This window comes from Oncorhynchus mykiss, chromosome 21, assembly GCF_057628025.1.
Source record: "Oncorhynchus mykiss isolate SJ-2025 chromosome 21, ASM5762802v1, whole genome shotgun sequence".
Taxonomy (NCBI): Eukaryota; Metazoa; Chordata; class Actinopteri; order Salmoniformes; family Salmonidae; genus Oncorhynchus; species Oncorhynchus mykiss.
In genome coordinates, this window is record NC_143042.1 from 18,436,173 (window position 1) to 18,458,679 (window position 22,507).

Consider the following 22,507-nt stretch of genomic DNA (forward strand, 5'->3'; position numbering starts at 1 on the left):
CACAGAGTCCATATTTTGGCAAGAATAGTTAAAAGAAGCAAAGAGAAACGACAGTCCATCATTACTTTAAGGCATGACGGTCAGTCAATGCAGAAAATTTCAAGAACTTTGAAAGTTTCTTCAAGTGTAGTTGCAAAAACCATCAAGCGCTATGATGAAACTGGCTGTCATGAGGACCGCCACAGGAAAGGAAGACCCAGAGTTACCTCTGCTGCAGAGGAAAAAGTTAATTAGAGTTACCAGCCTCAGAAATTGCAGCCCAAATAAATGCTTCACAGAGTTCAAGTAACAGACACATCTCAACATCAACTGTTCAGAGGAGACTGTGTGATTAGGCCTTCATGGTCGAATTGCTGCATAGAAACCACTACTAAAGGACAATAGTAAGAAGAGACTTGCTTGGCCTAGAAACACAAGCAATGGACATTAGACCTTTGGAAATCTGTCCTTTGGTCTGATGAGTCCAAATTTGAGATTTTTGGTTCCAACTGCCGTGTCTTTGTGAGACGCAGAGTAGGTGAATGGATGATCTCTGCATGTGTGGCTCCCACCGTGAAGCATGGAGAAGGAGGTGTGATGGTGTGGGGGTTCTTTGCTTGTGACACTGTCTGTGTTCACCATCCCATCTGGTTTGCACTTAGTGGGACTATCATTTATTTTTCAACATTTTTCAACAACAGGACAATTACCCAACACACATCCAGGCTATGTAAGGGCTAATTGACCAAGAAGGAGAGTGATGGAGTGCTGCATCAGACCTGGCCTCAACCTGGCCTCCACAATCCCACAACCTCAACCCAACTGAGATGGTTTGGGATGAGTTGGAATGCAGAGTGAAGGAAAAGCAGCCAACAAGTGCTCAGTATATGTGGGAACTCTTTCAAGACTGTTGGAAAAGCATTCCGTTTGAAGCTGGTTGAGAGAATGCCAAGTGTGCAAAGCTGTCATCAAGGCAAAGGGTGGCTACTTTGAAGAATCTCAAATATAAAATATATTTTGATTTGTTAAACACTTTTTTGGTTACTACATGATTCCTTATGTGCAATTTAATAGTTTTGATGTCTTCACTATTATTCTACAATGTAGAAAATAGTACAAATAAATAAAAACCCTTGCATGAGTAGGTGTGTCCAAACTTTTGACTGGTACTGTATATATACAACGTTTCCTTAAAGTATAATGTTTAGAAAATTAATATTTTACTGTCCCCACTCAACAACAAATTACTTAAATGCATGCAATGTCGTCCTTGAAACATTTCATTGAAATAACTGTAGAATTCCATTAATTCCTACGAGGACTGCTCTTTTTGAGGAGTTCCAATATGGCCGACCGTTGACTTAAGAGCCATCTTGCTTTCACAATTTACCATTTGGTAAACAGCATCCCCGGTAGGCTACTGCAGCCTATGCAGCCTCAATCTACTCGTGATATCAAAGTCATGTTTGAATAAATGTGCTTCAAACTGTTTGCTTGGTATGATTTGTAGCTATTGTCTCTCTATCTGTGCATCCCACTCAGCTTTTCTACCCGAAAACTCGCGATACCGTAAAGTGTTGTGTATTCACGCAGCAAAATTCAGGAGACTGATGCGCGGATGGCTTGGAATACAGCAGTCTACTCGGATTAAACATGGACCATAGGCGAATAAAGAATGCAATTCACCTATAATTGGAAAACCTAATCTGTTTATTTTTAATTCCAAGAACGACAGCAGGCCTATTGGCATCATCTTCAATTCTTCATGTAGCCTATGCATGAAAGCATTCCTCTTCCGGCTACAGAGACTAGTGAGCACGCGCGTGCTCCGCAAGAGCGAACTGGTGCTGATGCTGAAGAGGAGGCGCGCGCCTCACATGAGCGCATCGCATTACATCACTTTGCTACGACGTGATTGGCTGAAGGTCAATGCGTACTTCGCTCGCGGACTATCACAACCATATATCTCGACTCTCACTCGAGATATTATAGCTCTCAAAATTGATTGCAAATATATTTTCGTTTAGTGCCCGTTTTGAGGATGGCCGAGAGCGAGGCAGACACGCCAAGCACCCCGATTGAGTTTGAGAGCAAATACTTCGAGTTTGATGGAGTGCGACTTCCACCCTTCTGCAGAGGAAAGATGGAGGAGATCGCCAACTTCTCCCTCAGAAGTAGCGACATATGGATTGTCACGTATCCCAAGTCAGGTAAACAATATTGGCATGTGTTGATGCTATGCAATACGTTAGTGCAGTACCCTCACTAGATGCAGCATGCTGTAGGCTTGAAAATGCAGGGTCTTAGGTGTAGGTCTACTGTTGCTTAACATTTCTTTCGTCTTATTGTGTCGTGTGTAATAAACGCAAATGTCTCCAGTTGAGTCCTTGTGAGTTTATTATTGCATTGTGTGCTGAGTTTCACTGGCCTATTAGGAAAGTCGTAAATGTTTACCTCTCTCCAAACATAGCCTGCAGCAGGCTAAATAACTTATCATGGATACCTTCGAGTTACGTTTAACGCCTGCGCACTTCGCATCAATTCGCTGTTGTCTGTTATCCGAGGATACACAGACAATGTATTGAATTTTTAGGCCTCGGGTTACTGTTTACATCCGTCTCTTCCTGTCTCAACCAGCTTGCTTTGCGCATTGCTGTGTTGGTGCGGACCGGGCTACGCGGTGCTTGAGTGTGACGCACTTGTGTGTTGACAACCTGTGCTGGAGCAGAACTCGCGGCGCGGGTGGGTACTCCAGGTCACGTGACTAGGTGGACGTAAATATCCGTATTCCCTCGAGTTCATTGTGGGAGTGAAATCTTTCAGAGACATATAGAGCAATTGTTCATTTAATGTCTCTAATCTGCCCACACAGGATTCCAGCAGTGCCTATATCTGCATCCTTAGAGTAAATTATAATTGCAGGAGAGAGAAGGAGAGAATAAGAGAGGTGGGAGCAGTCTGGGTTGCTATGCTCCCTAGGCCTAGAAACAGATGCAGGCTGTCAGTCAGTGATCAGTGATGTTGTTCCCTACAATAGTAGCACTGTAAGGCAGTGAATGTTATTTATAATAAGGGTTACATGGATAGAATCAATCCTCTGAAACGCAAATGTCTGGCCCTCCCTCCAGCTAAATATATGACCTAAACCCTCCCTGAATGCTTGGGGGGGAAAAACCGACCCTCCCCTGTACCCAAAATAAGAATCAAAACAAAGTGGATAGCAGAGAACATGTCTACCGTTTACCCTCACTTCTTGGACAGACCAACACAGGAATTTTGATAGCGCACAGGGCTGCAGGCCAGAAGGTTTTGGGTGCGCAGACCACCGTGGACAAGAGTAGGGACGGAAAGATCTCCTTTATAGTAAAAACATTGCATGAATCTTTCATCGCATAAAAATAACCTTTTATAAACATTTCATGCAATTCTACGCCATTTTACATATACTGCAGACCCAAAAGTATGTGAACACCTGCTTATCGACCATCTCATTCCAAAATCATGGGCATTAATATGGAGTTGGTCCCCCCTTTGCTGCTACAACAGTCTCCATTCTTCTGGGAAGGAGGCGGTTTGGAACTCGATAGTGAGTGTAGCAACCGAGGACAGACGAGTTTTACATGCTTCAGCACTCAGCGGTCCTGTTCTGTGAACTTGTGTGGCCTACCACTTCACGGCTGAGCCATTGTTGTGCCTTTCTACTTTTCTACTTCACAATAGCAGCACTCACAGTTGATCAGGGCAGGTCTGGCAGGGCAGAAATTTGATGAACTGACTTGTTGGAAAGGTGGCATCCTATGGTGCCACTTTGAAAGTCACTGAGCTCTTCAGTAAGGCCATTCTACTGCCAATGTTTGTCTATGGAGGTTGCATGGCTGTTTGCTCAGTTTTATACACCTGTCAGCAACGCTTGTGGCTGAAATAGCCAAATCCACAAATTTGAAGGGGTGTCCACATACTTTTGAATATATAGTGTATCTTAGAAATATAACTATGCTCTGTGCTTCTCAGAGCATGCACTTCATAGCCTGTAGGCTATGGATCATTTTATTGAGACCACACTAAATAGCCTATGATGTTGCCTGCCCAGTGGAGAATCAGAGATGAAGGGCAGCATTGGGCACACATCGATACATAGCCCAACATGCAACTAATTCTAAAACACAGAAATATTGAAATTTCATCAGTTACAAATTACATGACCCACCCCTGGACTAAACCCTCCCTTTGACTGAAATTAAAAAGCATGACCCTACCCCATTTTCCTCCAGGTAACTATTCTGTACATTTCCATCCCGAGTGACGCATTAGTCTAAGGCACTGCATCTCAGTGCAAGAGGCGTCACTACAGTCCCTGGTTCAATTCCAGGCTGTATCATTTCCGTCCATGATTGGGAGTCCCATAGGGCGGCGCACAACTGGCCCAGAGTTGTCCTGGTTTGTCCTGGGTAGGCCATCATTGTAAATAGGAATTTGTTCTTATCTGACTTTCCTAGTTAAATAAAGGTTCAATAAAAATATAGATAAATAAATAACATGCCATTTATAGGGTTTGGAGAGTGGAACGTGAACTATCGGAAAGATAAGACTAGATAGAGGCAGCATACAGGAGCTATTGAGGGAGAGCACAGTCCTTCCACGTGCAAGCGCACCTAGCCACGAATCTTCCTCAATCATGTCCATGTTGCAATAGGCTCAGGCCCATCAAAGAGAAGAGCGGGAGATGCACAATTCCCCAATGTCCACAATGCTTTCGGTGAAAATAAATGATCATTTTCCAAGTCCTGGTAAAATATGTAGTTGGTAAAGACATTGTACACAGGTGGACAGTAGGTTTGGGCAGTATACGGTATATACTGTATACCGGGGTATTTGGAAATAGAAACTGGGTTGCTTTTCAATATAGTCAATACCATTTGTAGCAACTTTTTAAGTAAATACCTGCTACCTAACTTCTGCAATGCATTAGGAGATAAAGCAGATCACGTTCTTCATTTCACCCGGCACATTATTTTACATTATGAAGCTTCTCATAGTTCCCCAGAATGGTTGAGCCAGTCATGTGTTTGTTTGTAAATAGCACAATGGGAGAAAGCAGGAGCAGGTAAGTCCAGCTGTGAATTGACAGGGGTCGCATTTTATATTCAAAGTCAACAGTGTTTTTTTTTTGCTTCAACAGAGTGATCAGGGACCAGGGACGTGCAACTATAGTTTTCCTTCACAGAAAATACATTAGTGCAGTACATTCAACAGAAAATAGCTTAATATTCATCAGATGACTGCAGATGACTGCGCCACTATTTGGCTGGCAGCCACACAAGTAAATGAGTTTACAATGAAAAAGCAAGATATTTTTAGCAAAAACGATGCATGGCCATCATTTCTAATGTTTATCATAGATATGATGTAGCCATCTACACTTCCTAATGTTTTGATTCATCTTGAGTTTTACCTGAGAAAGGTGCAGAGAAAAGTACCTGAGAAAAAAGCTACACCTCAGGCAGAGCGCTGTCGAGTGATAGAATGCCCATTTATGAATTCTCATCCTCGCTGAGAAGTGTAACTGAAGCACAACATTTGTCTGACTCTGAGCAGAAATTACAAAGAGAAGCATTTTAGATTTGTGAATATATAAAACACAGCAAGAGATATCTTACGTGTTTTATCTTTTCTTCCTGCTGTGAAAAAGTAAGAATTCTGTGTTAAAGCGACCTCTTAAGTTTACCTGGCTAGTTATCTAATTAAGTTAATGAATTAATAAGGTGATGGGGCATCATACTGTGTAAGCCTTCTGCCGTATTTGAGAAGTTGGGTGAGTTATCTGGACAGCTGCCACTGCTGTCCTTTGCTGTCTGCTTCCCCCCCTTCTTCTCTGTAGAGCAGGCGACCCCAGACAGACACAGCTTGCTGCTTCAGATCAGACAAACATGCATCAAAACTTTGTTCATTTGTACAATGTCTCTCGTTCACATTCGCTTGTAAATGTTCAAATGCACCAAAAATAACATTGAGTATCTCCTACCGATACAGTTGAAGTTGGAAGTTTACCTGAAGTTTACCAAATAAATATATTTGACAATTCCTGACATTTAATCCTAGTAAAATCCCTGTTTTAGGTAATTTAGGATCACCACTTTATTTTTTATTTTTTTATTTTTTTAAATTTTACCCCTTTTTTCTCCCCAATGTTTTCGTGGTATCCCATTGTTGTAGTAGCTACTATCTTGTCTCATTGCTACAACTCCCGTACGGGCTCGGGAGAGACGAAGGCTGAATGTCATGCGTCCTCCGATACACATACCATACTGCTTCTTAACACAGCGCGCATCCAACCCGGAAGCCAGCCGCACCAATGTGTCGGAGGCTACACCGTGCACCTGGCAACCTTGGCTAGCGCACACTGCGCCCGGCCCACCACAGGAGTCGCTGGTGCGCGATGAGACAAGGAGATCCCTACCGACCAATCCCTCCCTAACCCGGACGACGCTAGGCCAATTGTGCGTCGCCCCACGGACCTCCCGGTCACGGCCGGTTACGACAGAGCCTGGGCGCGAACCCAGACTCTGATGGCACAGCTGGCGCTGCAGTACAGCGCCCTTAACCACTGCGCCACCCGGGAGGCCTCACTTTATTTTAAGAATGTGAAATGTCAGAATAATAGTAGAGAGAATGATTTATTTTAGCTTTCATTTCTTTCATCACATTCTCAGTGGGTCAGAAGTTTACATACATTCAATTAGTATTTGGTAGCCTTTAAATTGTTTAACTTGGGTCAAACAAACATTTATTGTGGAACTGGGATTCCTGGGAGTGCATTCTGATGAAGATCATCAAAGGTAAGTGAATATTTATAATGCTATTTCTGACTTCTCTTGACTACACAACATGGCGGATATTGTTTAGGTTGTTTTGGTCTCTGAGCGCCTTACTCAAATTATAGCATGGTGTGCTTTTTCCGTAAAGTTTTTTTGAAATCTGACACAGCGGTTGCATTAAGGAGAAGTGTATCTGTAATTCCGTGCATAGTAGTTGTATCTTTTATCAATGTTTATTATGAGTATTTCTGTAAATTGACGTGGCTCTCTGCAAAATCACTGGATGTTTTGGAACTACAGAACGTAACACGCCAATGTAAACTGAGATTTTTTTATATAAATATGAACTTTATCGAACAACATGAAGTCCTATGAGTGTCATCTGATGAAGATCATCAAAGGTTAGTGATTAATTTGATCTATATTTCTGCTTTTTGTGACTCCTCTCTTTGGCTGGAAAAATGGCTGTGTTTTTCTGTGACTTGGCTCTGACCTAACAAAATCATTTGGTTTGCTTTCGCTGTAAAGCCTTTTTGAAATCAGACACTATGTGGGATTAACAAGAAGTGTATCTTTAAAATGGTGTAAATTACTTGAATGTTTGAGGAATTTTAATTATGGAATTTCTGTTGTTTTGAATTTGGCGCCCTGCACTTTCACTGGCTGTTGTCATATCGATCCCGTTAGCGCATGGGTGTCAAACTCTGGCCCGTGGGCCAAATTTGGCCCGCGGGGTAATTATATTTGGCCCGCGAGACAATACCAAATTACTACTAGAGCTGGCCCGCCGGTATTATACAGCGCATTCACCACTAATACTACGAATCCCATAATGCTCTGCTGTTTTCGCGCGCCAATCAGGACAGGACCCAGAAACGCTCTCTCCTCTGTGACAGTAGTCATAGCAACATAGATGCTACAACTGTCAGCGAGCTAACCCTTCCCAAAAATGGCGAAAAGAAAGGCAGAAAACAGGAGCTTTCTGGACAAGTGGGAGGCAGAATATCTGTTTACATATGTAAAAGACAAACCTGTTTGTCTTGTTTGTGGAGTCAACGTGGCTGTAAGTAAGGAGTACAACATTAGACGACACTATGAAACGAAACACCATGACAAATACAAGGACCTGGACATGACTCAAAGGAGCCAGAAAGTAGAGGAGATGAAAAGAAGTTTGGTTTCACAACAGAATATGTTTAAAAAAGCCACATCACAAAGCGAGGCTGCTGTAAAGGCTAGTTATATAGTGGCAGCAGAGATCGCAAAATCAGCCCGGCCCTTTAATGAGGGAGAGTTCATGAAAAAGTGCATGATGAAGGTTTGTGACCTCGTATGCCCAGAGAAAAAACAAGCATTTTCAAACGTGAGCCTGAGCAGGAACACAGTAGCTGATCGCACATGTGATCTTGCCACCAATCTGTATGACCAGCTGATGGAAAAGGGAAAAGATTTTGTTGCGTTCTCCCTCGCTGTGGATGAGAGCTGCGACGCATCTGATACTGCTCAGCTGTCAGTCTTCATCCGTGGAGTGGACTCAAATCTGTGTGTTACGGAGGAGCTATTAGGATTCAAATCAATGCATGGCACAACCACAGGAAAGGAAATCTTTGAGGAGGTTTCCAAATGTGTAACTGAAATAAAGCTGCCGTGGGATAAACTCGTTGGATTAACGACAGATGGTGCACCAGCGATGTGCGGTAAAAAGAGTGGACTGGTGGGCATGGTTCGGGAGAAGATGCGAGAAGAGAACTGTGCAGGTGAGCTAACTGTTTACCACTGCATCATACATCAGGAAGCACTGTGTGCCAAAGCCCTAAAGATGGAACATGTTATGACCACAGTAACACAGGTAGTTAACTTTATAAGAGCCAAAGGTCTAAATCACCGCCAGTTTAAATATTTTCTGGAGGAGTGTGGTTCGGAATACGCAGACGTGCCGTATCACACAGAGGTGAGATGGCTAAGCAGAGGAAAAGTACTGAACAGATGTTTCGAGCTGCGTGAGGAAATATGTAAATTCCTGGAAACCAAAGGGAAGGATACAGCAGAGCTCCGGGAGCAAAAGTTCCTGTGTGAGCTGGCCTTTCTCTGTGACATCTCGAGCCATCTCGATGCGCTGAACCTGCAGCTTCAGGGGCGGGGGCGCATCATCACAGACATGTACGCTGCAGTGAGGGCCTTCAAAACTAAACTGTGCCTGTGGGAGAATCAGATGCTGCAAGGAAACCCTTGCCATTTTCCCTGCTGCCAATCCATAAAAGCGCAGATCTCTACCGCCGTGTTCCCATGCGCACAGTTTGCTGAAAAACTGAGTGTTCTCGCCGCTGAGTTTAGCCGGCGATTTGCCGACTTCGATGCCCAGAAATGCAAGTTTGAACTGCTTAGTAATCCCTTCGCAGTTGATGTGGAAAATGCACCAACCAACATCCAAATGGAGCTGATTGAACTCCAGTGCAACGACACGCTGAAGTCAAAGTATGATGCTGTGGGCGCCGCACAGTTTCCACGGTTCATCCCTGACACAATGCCTCAGCTCCGCACCCAAGCTGCTCAGATGCTCTCCATGTTCGGCAGCACTTATCTATGCAAGCAACTTTTCTCCTCGATGAAGATGACCAAAACAACTCACAGGAGACCTCTGACTGATGAACATCTTCGCTCGATACTGAGGATTTCTTCAGCTCAGAGCTTGAGCCCAGACATTGATGAACTAGCATCCAAGAAGAGATGCCAGGTATCTGGCTTGGGCACATCAGATTAGACCAGTGTGCAATAATTAACGTTTTCTTTATGCACTTTTTCTTGCTACAAGGCATGGGCTTGAATGGTTGATTGATTTATTATCATTTTATTTGTAAAATTATTAGCCAGTGGAAAAAGTTTATTTTGGTATTTAAATCAGAAGGCTGCAAATAGAAAAGAGGCATACAATTTTTATTTAAATTTTATTTATTTAATAAATTAATGCCATTGATGTGTTTTTTCATTTGAAATTCGATTTTGCATGTCTCCACTATTAAATTATATATTGTATGGTAATAAGCGATGCTTGTTCCATATTCAATGTTAAAGCAAAACTTGTTTGGGTCCATATTAAAAGGTTAATTTGTTCAATGTTGGCCCGTGACTTTGTTCAGGTTTTACATTTTGGCCCACTGGGTATTTGAGTTTGACACCCCTGCGTTAGCGGGATCTCAGCCCAAAGAAGTTCCTGACTGATGTCTTGAGATGTTGCTTCAATATATCCATATAATTTTCCTACCTCATGATGCCATCTATTTTGTGAAGTGCACCAGTCCCTCCTGCAGCAAAGCACCCCCACAACATGATGCTGCCACCCCCGTGCTTCACGGTTGGGATGGTGCTCTTCGGCTGGCAAGCGTCCCCCTTTTTCCTCCAAACATAATGATGGTCATTATGGCCAAACAGTTCTATTTTTGTTTCATCAGACCAGAGGACATTTCTCCAAAAAGCACGATCTTTGTCCCCATGTGCAGTTGCAAACCGTAGTCTGGCTTTTTTATGGTGGTTTTGGAGCAGTGGCTTCTTCCTTGATGAGTGGCCTTTCAGGTTATGTCGATATAGGACTCGTTTTACTGTGGATATAGATACTTTTGTACCTGTTTCCTCCAACATCTTCACAAGGTCCTTTGCTGTTGTTCTGGGATTGATTTGCACTTTTCGCACTAAAGTACATTCATCTTTAGGAGACAGAACACGTCTCCTTCCTGAGCGGTATGACAGCTACGTGGTCCCATGGTGTTTATACTTGCGTACTATTGTTTTTACAGATGAACATGATACCTTCAGGCATTGGGAAATTGCTCCCAAGAATGAACCAGACTTATGGAGGTCTACAATGTTTTTCTGAAGTCTTAGCTGATTTCTTTTGATTTTCCCATGATGTCAAGCAAAGAGGCACTGAGTTTGAACGTAGGCCTAGAAATACATCTACAGGAACACCTCCAATTGACTCAAATTATGTCAATTAGCCTATCAGAATCTTCTAAAGCCATGACATAATTTTCTGGATTTTTCCAAGCTTTTAAAAGGCACAGTCAACTTCTGACCCACTGCAATTGTGATACAGTGAATTTTAAGTGAAATAATCTGTCTGTAAGCAATTGTTGGAAAAATGACTTGTGTCATGCACAAAGTAGATGTCCTAACCAACTTCCCAAAACGAGAGTTTGTTAACAAGAAATTTGTGGAGTGGTTGAAAAACGATTTTTAAAGACTCCAACCTAAGTGTATGTAAACTTCAGACTTCAACTGTATACCTTTATGAGCTGGATTGCCTGATATTGCATTTTTTTTTTTGTGCTCGTTGCATATTTAGCTAGCAGCCTCCTTGGAAATTCGCAAATTCTGTTAGAATTCTGGTATCAGATGCCCAATGGTATGTTTTTACGTTTTTGCCGCCCCCCTTGTGTACTAACCGGTTATACCGTAAATCATGGAATGAGAGAAGGACGGTTTGACAATATGAAAAATCTGGGAACCGCACTCTGTTTATTTATTTAACCTTTTTTTTAACCAGGTAGGCTAGTTGAGAACATTTACAATTGCGGCCAGGCCAAGAATAAAGCAAAGCAGTTCGACACATACAACAACACAGAGTTACACATGGAATAAACAAACATAAAGTCAATACAGTAGAAAAAAGTATATATACCGTGTATGCAAATAAGGTAAGATAAGGGCCATAGTGGCGAAGTAATTACAATATACCAATTAAACATTGGAGTGAATGACGTGCAGAAGATGAATGCGCAAGTCGAGATACTGGGGTGCAAAGGAGAAAGATAAATAAATAAATACAGTATGTGGATGAGGTAGTTGGATGGGCTATTTACAGGTGGGCTATGTACAGGTGCAGTGATCTGTTCTGACAGCTGGTGCTTAAAGCTAGTGAGGGAGATATGAGTCTCCAGCTTCAGTGATTTTTGACGTTCGTTCCAGTCATTGGCAGCAGAGAACTGGAAGGAAAGGCAACCAAAGTAGGAATTGGCTTTGGGGGTGACTAGTGAAATATACCTGCTGGAGCGAGTGCTACGGGTGGGTGCTGCTATGGTGACCAGTGCGAGGGCCAAGCCAGGGCCAGCCAACGAGAGCGTACAGGTCGCAATGGTGGGTAGTATATGAGGCGTTGGTGACAAAACGGATGGCACTGTGATAGACTGCATCCATTTGTTGAGTAGTGTTGGAGGCTATTTTGTAAATGACATCGCCGAAGTCGAGTATCAGTAGGATAGTCCGTTTTACGAGGGTATGTCTGGCAGCATGAGTGAAGGAGGCTTTGTGCAAAATAGGAAGCCAATTCTAGATTTAATTTTGGATTGGAGATGCTTAATGTGAGTCTGGAAGGAGAGTTTACAGTCTAACCAGACACCTAGGTATTTGTAGTTGTCCAAATATTGTAAGTCAGAACTGTCCAGAGTAGTGATGCTGGACGGGCGGGCGATCGGCGATCGGTTGAAGAGCATGCATTTAGTTTTGCTTGAATTTAAGAGCAGTTGGAGGCAACGGAAGGAGAGTTGTAATGGCATTGGAGCTCGTCTGGAGGTTAGTTAACACAGTGTCCAAAGAAGGGCCAAAAGTATACAGAATGGTGTCGTCTGCGTAGAGGTGGATCCGAGAATCACCAGCAGCAAGAGCAACATCATTGATGTATACAGAGAAGAGAGTCGGCCCGAGAATTGAACCCTGTGGCATCCCCAATAGAGACTGCCAGAGGTCCAGACAACAGGCCCTCCGATTTGACACACTGAACTCTATCAGAGAAGTAGTAAGTCGATGAATACGGCTGCACAGTAATGTCTCTTATCGATGGCAGTTATGATATTGTTTAGGACCTTGAGTGTGGCTGAGGTGCACCCATGACCAGCTCTGATCCAGATTGCATAGCGGAGAAGGTGCAGTGGGATTCAAAATGGTCGGTAATCTGTTTGTTAACTTGGCTTTCGAAGACCTTAGAAAGGCAGGGTAGGATAGATATAGGTCTGTAGCAGTTTGGGTCTAGAGTGTCTTCCCCTTTGAAGAGGGGGATGATCGCGACAGCTTTCTAATCTTTGGGAATCTCAGACGATACGAAAGAGTGGTTGAACAGGCTAGTAACAGGTGTTGTAACGATTTCGGCAGATATTTTTAGAAAGAGGGGTCGAGATTGTCTGGCCCGGCTAATTTGTAGAGGTCCAGATTTTGCAGCTCTTTCAGAACATCAGTTATCTGAATTTGGGTGAAGGAGAAATGGAGGATGCTTGGGCGAGTTGCTATGGGGGGTGCCGGGCAGTTGACCGGGGTAGGGGTAGCCAGGTGGAAAGCATCGCCAGCCATAGAAAAATGCTTATTGCACTACCCAAGTGGACAGTCAATACTGGGGGGCTTAACTTTGTGTTGTTGAGGGGAAGGGGAGAGATCAGATGATTTTGGCTATTCAAATTATGTAATTTCTCATTAAGTTAAGAATATCATTCTGTATTTTAGGGCTAGTGTAATCATGGTTGTGCCTCTTTAACCAGCTCTGAAGGACTTTGTCGTCTTCTGCCTTTTAAAAGTTCCTAAAGATTTTCATGTTCTTCCTCATGACCTCTTAAGGCCTCACCCTGTCTTGCGAAGAACGTCACTGAACCTACAATTTTTATCCCGTTTACTACGGGAACGTTATTTTTCCAAAAATGAAAATACTGCCCCCTAGTCACAAAAGGTTAAGGCCTCACCCTGTCTTGCGAAGAACGTCACTGAACCTACAATTTTCAGTAGACAATGTCCTGCTTCCTCTTGTCTGGCTAAAGCAGTAGATAACTGTGAGTCCACAGGGTTTGATTTTTGTGAACTCTTTTAGCATGAGCTGAAAACTTCTCAATAGTCTTCTTCCAATTTCTAAAGCCTGGTGCTAGCTTAGGTTAGCTAAAATTGCCAAACTAGCATTGCAGCATTCAGTGTAAAACTATACTGCACAAAAATATAAACACAACATGTTAAGTGTTGGTCCCATGTTTCATGAGGTGAAATAAAATATCCCAGAAAAGTTCCATACACACAAAAAGCATATTTCTACCAAATTTCTTGCTCCAATTTGTTTACATCCCTGTTAGCAAGCATTTCTTCTTTGCCAAGGTAATCCATCCACCTGATATGTGTGGCATATCAAGAAGCTGATTAAACAGCATGATCATTACACAGGTGCACATTGTGCTGGGGACAATAAAAGGCAGGGTCTGAGTTTTTGCCAAAGCATGACCTCTTATTAAAAAAATAACTTTAAAGAGGCACTGTAATGCAGCCAGGGGGAATCTTGAAACCACTTAGCTTGAAATGACAAAACTATGTCAGCTCACTTCTGGATTACAATAAACTTGGGATGTGGTTGGTTTGACTTTGTGCTGGTGCTGATGTCGATAACTTATATTTGTTCGGTGGCTCTGCCCCTGTCATCTGTGCTCAACTGGTCCCTGAATTGTGGCTCAGTCCCCTTCAACAAACATGACAAACAGTGTCTTACTTTCTATTGCCAAAATAGTTGGGCCTTTCTATTGCCGAAATATGAATAAACTTAAACAATAATACATCTACAAAGCATGTCTTATAGGACTACATTTAAATATTTAATTTGTGTGTTCACCATTGTTTCTTCACCACTACACTCCAAATTCTCACCTGATGACCTATTTGTCCTCTCCCTGCCTCAACATGGGCAATGCTCTCTCTCTCTCTCGCTCTCTCCACTGACTGTCTCTGTCCCCTGCCATGATAACAATATGAAATCAGAATCTAGGCAACAACTGTTTTGTTTTAGCCGTCGGACTTAGTCAGTAAAGATGAGGAGTTGAACTGATAGTTACAATCTGTGTGCAATGTAAATTGCTGGTCAAAGTGCTTGACCAGACTGCCTTATAACACAAATTCCAAGTACTCACCTGATGACCTGTTCATCCTCTCCCTGCCACAACATGGGTGGTGCTCTCTCTCTCACTCTCTATTGCCTGTCTTTGAACCGTGCAATAATAATTTGACCAAATACCATTATATGACAAAAATGGCTGACCTGAACAATGATGGGGATAACTTATTAACATGAATTAGATTCTGATTTATTAGCTAAGTAATTTATTTACTGTCTGGCAAAATATGTGTAGCTAGCTAACGGACTACATATTACCAGTCCATTATGAATTGTAGTGTAGTGAGCTAGCTAGCTATGTAGCCATTCATTCTTTTACAATTCTCTGCAAAATAAATGGTATGTCCTTTTCTTGTCTTTGGCATTGGTACTTCCATTAGGAGATCTAGCTACTTTTTCACAAGGTTTAACACGGACTCACTGAGTGCTGCTCACCTGAAACTGCAGTGGAAAAAGAAAAGGGGAGGATCCAGATACTGTGCTAGCTTTGGTGCTAGGTTAGCTACCTACCTAGCTAAGGTTAGCTAGCTAAAATAGCCAAACTAGCATTGCAGAATTCGGTATAAAACTATACTGCACAAAAATATAAACACAACATGTTTAGTGTTGGTCCCATGTTTCATGAGCTGAAATAAAATATCCCCGAAAAGTTCCATACACACAAAAAGCACATTTCTCTCAAATTTTGTGGAGCAATTTGTTTACATCCCTATAGTGAGCATTTCTCCTTTGCCAAGATAATCCATCCGCCTGACAGGTGTGGCATATCAATAAGCTGATTAAACAGCATGATCATTATACAGGAGCACCTTGTCCTGGGGACAATAAAGGGCCACTCAAAAATGTGCAGTTTTGTCACACAGCACAATGCAACAGATGTCTCAACTTCTGAGGGAGTGTGCAATTGGCATGCTGACTGCAGGAATGTCCACCAGAGCTGTTGCCACTGAATTTAATGTTAATTTCTCTACAATAAGCTGCCTACAACATAGTTTTAGAGAATTTGGCAGTACGTCAAACCGGCCGCACAACAGCAGACCACATATAGCGTCGTGTGGGCAAGAGGTTTGCTGATTGTGAACAGAGTGCCCCATGGCGTCGGTGGGGTTGTGACATTCATCCGTCCCCATCACCTCATGTTTCAGCATGATAATGCACGGCCCATGTCGCAAGGATATGTACACAATTCCTGGAAGCTGTAAATGTTCCAGTTCGTCAATGGCCTGCATACTCACCAGACATGTTACCCATTGAGCATGTTTGGGATGCTCTAGATTGACGTGTATGACAGCGTGTTCCAGTTCCCGCCAATATCCAGCAACTTCACACAGCCATTGAAGAGGAGTGGGACAACATTCCACAGGCCTGATCAACTATATGGGATGGAGATGTGTTGCGCTGCATGAGGAAAATGGTGGTCACACCAGATACTGACTGGTTTTCTGATCCACACCCCTACCTTTTTATAAGGTATCTGTGACCAACAGATGCATATCTGTATTCCCAGTCATGTGAAATAAATAGATTATGGCCTTTATTTCAATGAACAAATTTCCTTATAAGAACTATAGCTCAGTAAAATCGTTGAAATTGTTGCATGTTGCATTTATATTTTTGTTCCGTGAAGATCCTTTGGGGTGTGAGGTTGGTAAATGTTTGCTAAACATAGCACTATAATGGTGTATTTTGGGCTGTGAATTATCCCCTCATTGGTGTAATTTTATGTTTAGACAAACGACTACCCATTTACTTATTCCTCTTGATTCTCTCTTTCTCTCCTACCTCTCTCTCTCTCTCTCTCAGGTACCAGTCTCCTTCAGGAAGTTGTGTATCTGGTGAGTCAGGGAGCGGAACCAGATGAGATTGGTCTGATGAACATCGATGAGCAGCTTCCTGTTCTGGAGTACCCTCAGCCTGGCCTAGACATTATACAGGTAGGCCTACAGCACTGAGTATTACTACTGTCCTGGAGTACCCTCAGCCTGGCCTAGACATCATACAGGTAGGCCTACAGCACTGAGTATTACTACTGTTCTGGAGTACCCTCAGCCTGGCCTAGACATTATACAGGTAGGCCTACAGCACTGAGTATTACTACTGTTCTGGAGTACCCTCATCCTGGCCTAGACATTATACAGGTAGGCCTACAGCACTGAGTATTACTACTGTTCTGGAGTACCCTCAGCCTGGCCTAGACATTATACAGGTAGGCCTACAGCACTGAGTATTACTACTGTCCTGGAGTACCCTCAGCCTGGCCTAGACATTATACAGGTAGGCCTACAGCACTGAGTATTACTACTGTTCTGGAGTACCCTCAGCCTGGCCTAGACATTATACAGGTAGGCCTACAGCACTGAGTATTACTACTGTTCTGGAGTACCCTCAGCCTGGCCTAGACATTATACAGGTAGGCCTACAGCACTGAGTATTACTAATGTCCTGGAGTACCCTCAGCCTGGCCTAGACATCATACAGGTAGGCCTACAGCACTGAGTATTACTACTGTCCTGGAGTACCCTCAGCCTGGCCTAGACATCATACAGGTAGGCCTACAGCACTGAGTATTACTACTGTCCTGGAGTACCATCAGCCTGGCCTAGACATCATACAGGTAGGCCTACAGCACTGAGTATTACTACTGTTCTGGAGTACCCTCAGCCTGGCCTAGACATTATACAGGTAGGCCTACAGCACTGAGTATTACTACTGTCCTGGAGTACCCTCAGCCTGGCCTAGACATCATACAGGTAGGCCTACAGCACTGAGTATTACTACTGTCCTGGAGTACCCTCAGTCTGGACTAGACATCATACAGGTAGGCCTACAGCACTGAGTATTATTACTTCCTGATCCTGAATCACTTCCTTGTAAAACAGACAGGTACAGTTAACCAAAACACTCAGCACACCACATGTAGCACCATGTGGTGATGCAAAGCAAGAAATGGATTAGGTGTTTTTCTGCTCCTTGTTTTATACCGTCTCTGTTCCCAATGTTATGATGACGTTTCCTCTATGTTTTCCCAGGAATTGACGTCTCCTCGTCTGATCAAAAGCCACCTGCCCTACCGCTTCCTGCCTACAGCCATGCACAATGGAGAGTCCAAGGTTAGAGTACACTTCAATTGGTTTGTATAATGTTTGTATAATGTTTCCATGTGTTCAATCCTAATTGTCTATGTGGTTCTCCTGTAGGTGATCTACATGGCGAGGAACCCTAAAGATCTTGTGGTGTCTTACTACCAGTTCCACCGCTCCCTCAGAACCATGAGCTACCGCGGAACCTTCCAGGAGTTCTGCAGACGCTTCATGAACGACAAGCGTGAGTGTCAGAGTTCAGGGTTCACCCGCCCAGGTGTGCAGGGGGTGTCTACACTGGACAACTTTTCTTAATGATTATTTAGGCAATAAGTAACTGATCAGACCAGGTTGTGTGACGAGGGAAGAGAAAGCCTAGTCACCTGGGGAAACTCACTAAACTCTCTCCACCTATATATCTCTCTCTCTCTCCCCTTCTTTTTTCTCTCTGTCTCATAGTGGGATATGGTTCCTGGTTTGAGCACGTGCAGGAGTTCTGGGAGCATCGCATGGACTCAAACGTCCTCTTCCTGAAATATGAAGACATGTACAAGGTAAAAACAAACGCTTTCCTCCCTAGCTCTCGCTCTCTCCCTCCATCACTCATCTATATCTACTGTCTACCATATATCTAACTAACACCAAACCTTACCAGAACCCCCAGCCTCTATCCTAGAGGTACAGTGAGTTGTCAACCGCTAAAACCCACCACAAGATCATTCTGGAAGCATCTATAACGAACCAAGTCTGGCCCTGCTTTGGGTGGTCCTGCTCTATCCTATCCCAAACCAATGTCACTCTAACTTTACCCATACCACCTAACCCCTATGATAATCGTACCATCCTCAGAGCTACGTGGCAACCAGAGTTCCGGTCTATGGAACATAACTGTAACTGTACTCTCACTGGGGCAGAAGGGGGCCAAATCAATAGTGTTTGCTGTTCCAAAGGTCCCTGCAGGGCTGCATTGCACTGAAACACACACACACACACACACACACACACCACACACACACACACACACACACACACCTGCCCAGAACACACAGCGTGTTCTTATTAGGAATCATTTGCAAACACAAACATTTATTCAGTATATACACTAGCAAGCCTTCCAAGACGTGATCTTATTCATTATCACTCAAAGTGACTATCAGTGTTACAACATAGTTACAGCATTGACACTGTTGGGGGCAAGTAGCTCATGTAGCCTACCTTTCTTAGAAAGCAAACAGGTTACAGTTTCTCTCAATCGCATGCAAGCATTATTTTTTTGAACATTGTTGTCGACTTCCCAAATAGAGTTCAAAAGAGAGAGAACTCTGTGGCCTTTTGCAAAAGAGTGAATGCGTTTTAGGAAAAGTAGTTGCCTCCTCAAAACATAAATACATCCATCAAAATGACATTATACCGTCAACATTCCAGATTGATTGAAAAAGAACACGACTGCTTGCAAAAAGATAAACGCTACCATACTTATCTATTGAGTCCCAGCAGACAAGACAGAAAGTTAGTCTGCCTAAGAAAAATCCAAGTAGATCAATATGTTTTCTTTGCAGTCACTAAAAAGGAAGTACAACTATCCAAAGGTGCAGAATTATGGGCTATTACTCTCCTTTTATGCATATTACACCAAACAATTTCATACACAAATATTATTCCTGATAAAAAATAGAAGAAATAAGCATATTCATTGGTATTATCACAATGCAGTTCCATGTGTTCAATACAAAGGATAGTTTGCTCGTTGTTATGTAGACTTTCCATTGGTGCGCAGAAACACTATCCGCAAGTTTCCTCCGACACATTGGTGCGGCTGGCTTCCGGGTAATGCGAGCAGTGCAGCTTGGCAGGGTCGTGTTTCGGAGGACGCGCGGCTCTCGACCTTCGCCTCTCCCGAGTCCGTAGGAGAGTTGCAGCGATGAGACAAGACTGTAACTACCAATTGGATATCACAAAATTGGGGAGGAAAACAAGGGTAAAGAATGTAATTAATAAATGCAAATACAAAAGGTGAATACAATGGAGGAACACAACTATGAATGTATAGGCCTCAATCATCACCATAGCAAAGCTCTTTCAAAGTTCACAATGTGGAAGATGATGACTTATGGGTAACCCAACTTCATGCTCTGCATCTCTGCATGTCAACAATATTGTAACAATTAGACAGTCCCCATTTCCTCGATCTTTCCATACATTGTTATTATATTGTACATGGTATGACACTGATGGGCTGATTTTGTCAATGGGTGGGTGTAGCTGGTGCATGGAAGTCAGGCGCAGGAGAGCAGAGATGAGTGGACAAAGCACTTTACTCAGGCAATTATTATAACAGGACGCAACCGGGTCACAAAAACAAATGCCCAAAGAACAAGTGAGGCAGCACAAAGTACATACAACCAAGTACAAAGTACCGGCTGCCACAAAGCACGGGTACACAACAAAACCCGGGGTACACCAGCCGGAAGCGTTTTGTGCAGTAGTATTTACTGACTGCCGGAAACAGTGAAAAACAATTGCACACGTTTCTCTTCTGACGAAAACAATGATTATATTCCATGAACAAAACTTAACAGTGGCTTGTGTTCACTGATGACAAAAGTTGGTCTAAGAAATGCAAGTCAGTAACTAAGGCGAGAACATGATCAGACGTTCTGTAAAGGTATTTGAGCGTTTGATCATTGCTGTTCTGCTGTAGACACGTTACAGCACAGATCCAAAAATGGCTTGTGCGCAACTGAGATGAACAGTAACATGTGTATCAAGGGTATTTGCTGAGCAAGTGTGTTATATAAGGATTTCTATAGAAAGAGAAAAGGGAACTGTGGTCAAAGTTTATAACCGTCCACATAGGCAGACAGACATTCAGCCTCTTTATAGCAAGGCAATGAAACTCCAATGTATAACCGCTAGATAACGCATAGAAGGATCCGTACACGTGTCTAGATGACATAACCAGATGTTCGGAGTCAGAGTTCAACCCCCACTCTGTCTGAGATGTAGGGGAGAGTGGAGTAAGTTGAGCCGCTTTTTACATTCAGCATCACTCCGTCAAGGGAGAAATATAGTATTCTTTCTAACAAAGATTTTTTACATTAGATTCCAGGATGTTGTGTATCCCTGGAAATAATCAGAATACTTGTAAACATTAGTTTTGAAAACATAGCTTGTCCAAAAAAAGGGTCTCTTGGCTCAATTTACCTCATACCCCAGGGTAAGATGGACAAGCAGAACAGGGTATGTTAAGACGCCTACAAATGTCTGTACTGAATTAAATATTACCACTACTGTTTTATAACCATGTCTATATTTATTTTCCAAACAAAATTCAACATAATCACTTTTAGTCTTTGAATCATTTGAAGCACATTTTAACACAGACTTACCTAACAAACATGTTGTACTTCTTACCACTGTTAACTCATATCCCAGAGATAATGCCTTATATTTCTGTTCAGCATATTTTAACACAGACTTATCACCTAACAAACATGTTGTACTTCTTACCACTGTTAACTCATATCCCAGCGATAATGCCTTATATTTCTGTTCAGCACATTTTAACACAGACTTAACACCTAACAAACATGTTGTACTGCTTACCACTGTTAACTCATATCCCAGAGATAATGCCTTATATTTCTGTTCAGCACATTTTAACACAGACTTAACACCTAACAAACATGTTGTACTTCTTACCACTGTTAACTCATATCCCAGCGATGATGCCTTATATTTCTGTTCAGCACATTTTAACACAGACTTATCACCTAACAAACATGTTGTGCTTCTTACCACTGTTAACTCATATCCCAGCGATAATGCCTTATATTTCTGTTCAGCACATTTTAACACAGACTTATCACCTAACAAACATGTTGTACTTCTTACCACTGTTAACTCATATCCCAGAGATAATGCCTTATATTTCTGTTCAGCATATTTTAACACAGACTTATCACCTAACAAACATGTTGTACTTCTTACCACTGTTAACTCATATCCCAGAGATAATGCCTTATATTTCTGTTCAGCACATTTTAACACAGACTTATCACCTAACAAACATGTTGTACTTCTTACCACTGTTAACTCATATCCCAGAGATAATGCCTTATATTTCTGTTCAGCATATTTTGTAAAATTATACATTTTGCGTATGGTTTCCTAGAAACAAGAAAACCATACCCCTTTGGCTCAACTTACCCCACTCCCCCTATAAATACAGCCCTTGTCACAGTGGTGTGACAGTGGTGTGACTGCGTTGTGTGTAGAATAGAATGTACTGCAACCCGCCTTTTAAGAAGACACTATCAAATTCTAGCTCATAGGTCATTTCGGAGTGATAAGAAGAGATCATTTGGTACAGTCACCTCATAAATGATTGGCACTCTTGATAAAGATGAGCAAAAAAGACTGTATAAAATAAATACAAATACTGAGCTATATGGTGTACTCCAAAAAAATGTATTATTTTATATTGCTCAGAGAAATAGAATTTGTTTAACAAGTAATTTCTCAAATAAATACGTAGTCGTCAAAATGATTGGCACCCCTAAATATATATTTTATTTTTATTAATCTGCATTAACATTCAACTTTTTTAATTTAGTCTCAGCTTAAAGCGCAATCAGCAGTAGAAACAATAACAAAGCCGTCTCCCCACCCCTGGTTTTGGTAAAAAGCTGAGGGATGGGGCTGGAGAAATGTCACCACTCTCAAATTCA

General features: G+C 42.5%; 1 protein-coding gene across 1 annotated transcript in view; it reads left to right on the plus strand.

The window, feature by feature from the left end:
- Positions 1-1,309: 1,309 nt before the first annotated feature.
- LOC110500177 (sulfotransferase 4A1) overlaps positions 1,310-22,507 on the plus strand; it is a 30,033-nt gene continuing 8,835 nt past the window's right edge. Inside the window, exons 1-5 of the mRNA XM_036957529.2 lie at positions 1,310-2,189; positions 16,501-16,631; positions 17,727-17,807; positions 17,895-18,021; positions 18,237-18,331. Of these exons, the coding sequence (XP_036813424.1) occupies positions 2,021-2,189; positions 16,501-16,631; positions 17,727-17,807; positions 17,895-18,021; positions 18,237-18,331 (603 nt within the window). The 5' untranslated portion in view covers positions 1,310-2,020. The remainder of the gene's footprint in view (positions 2,190-16,500; positions 16,632-17,726; positions 17,808-17,894; positions 18,022-18,236; positions 18,332-22,507) is intronic.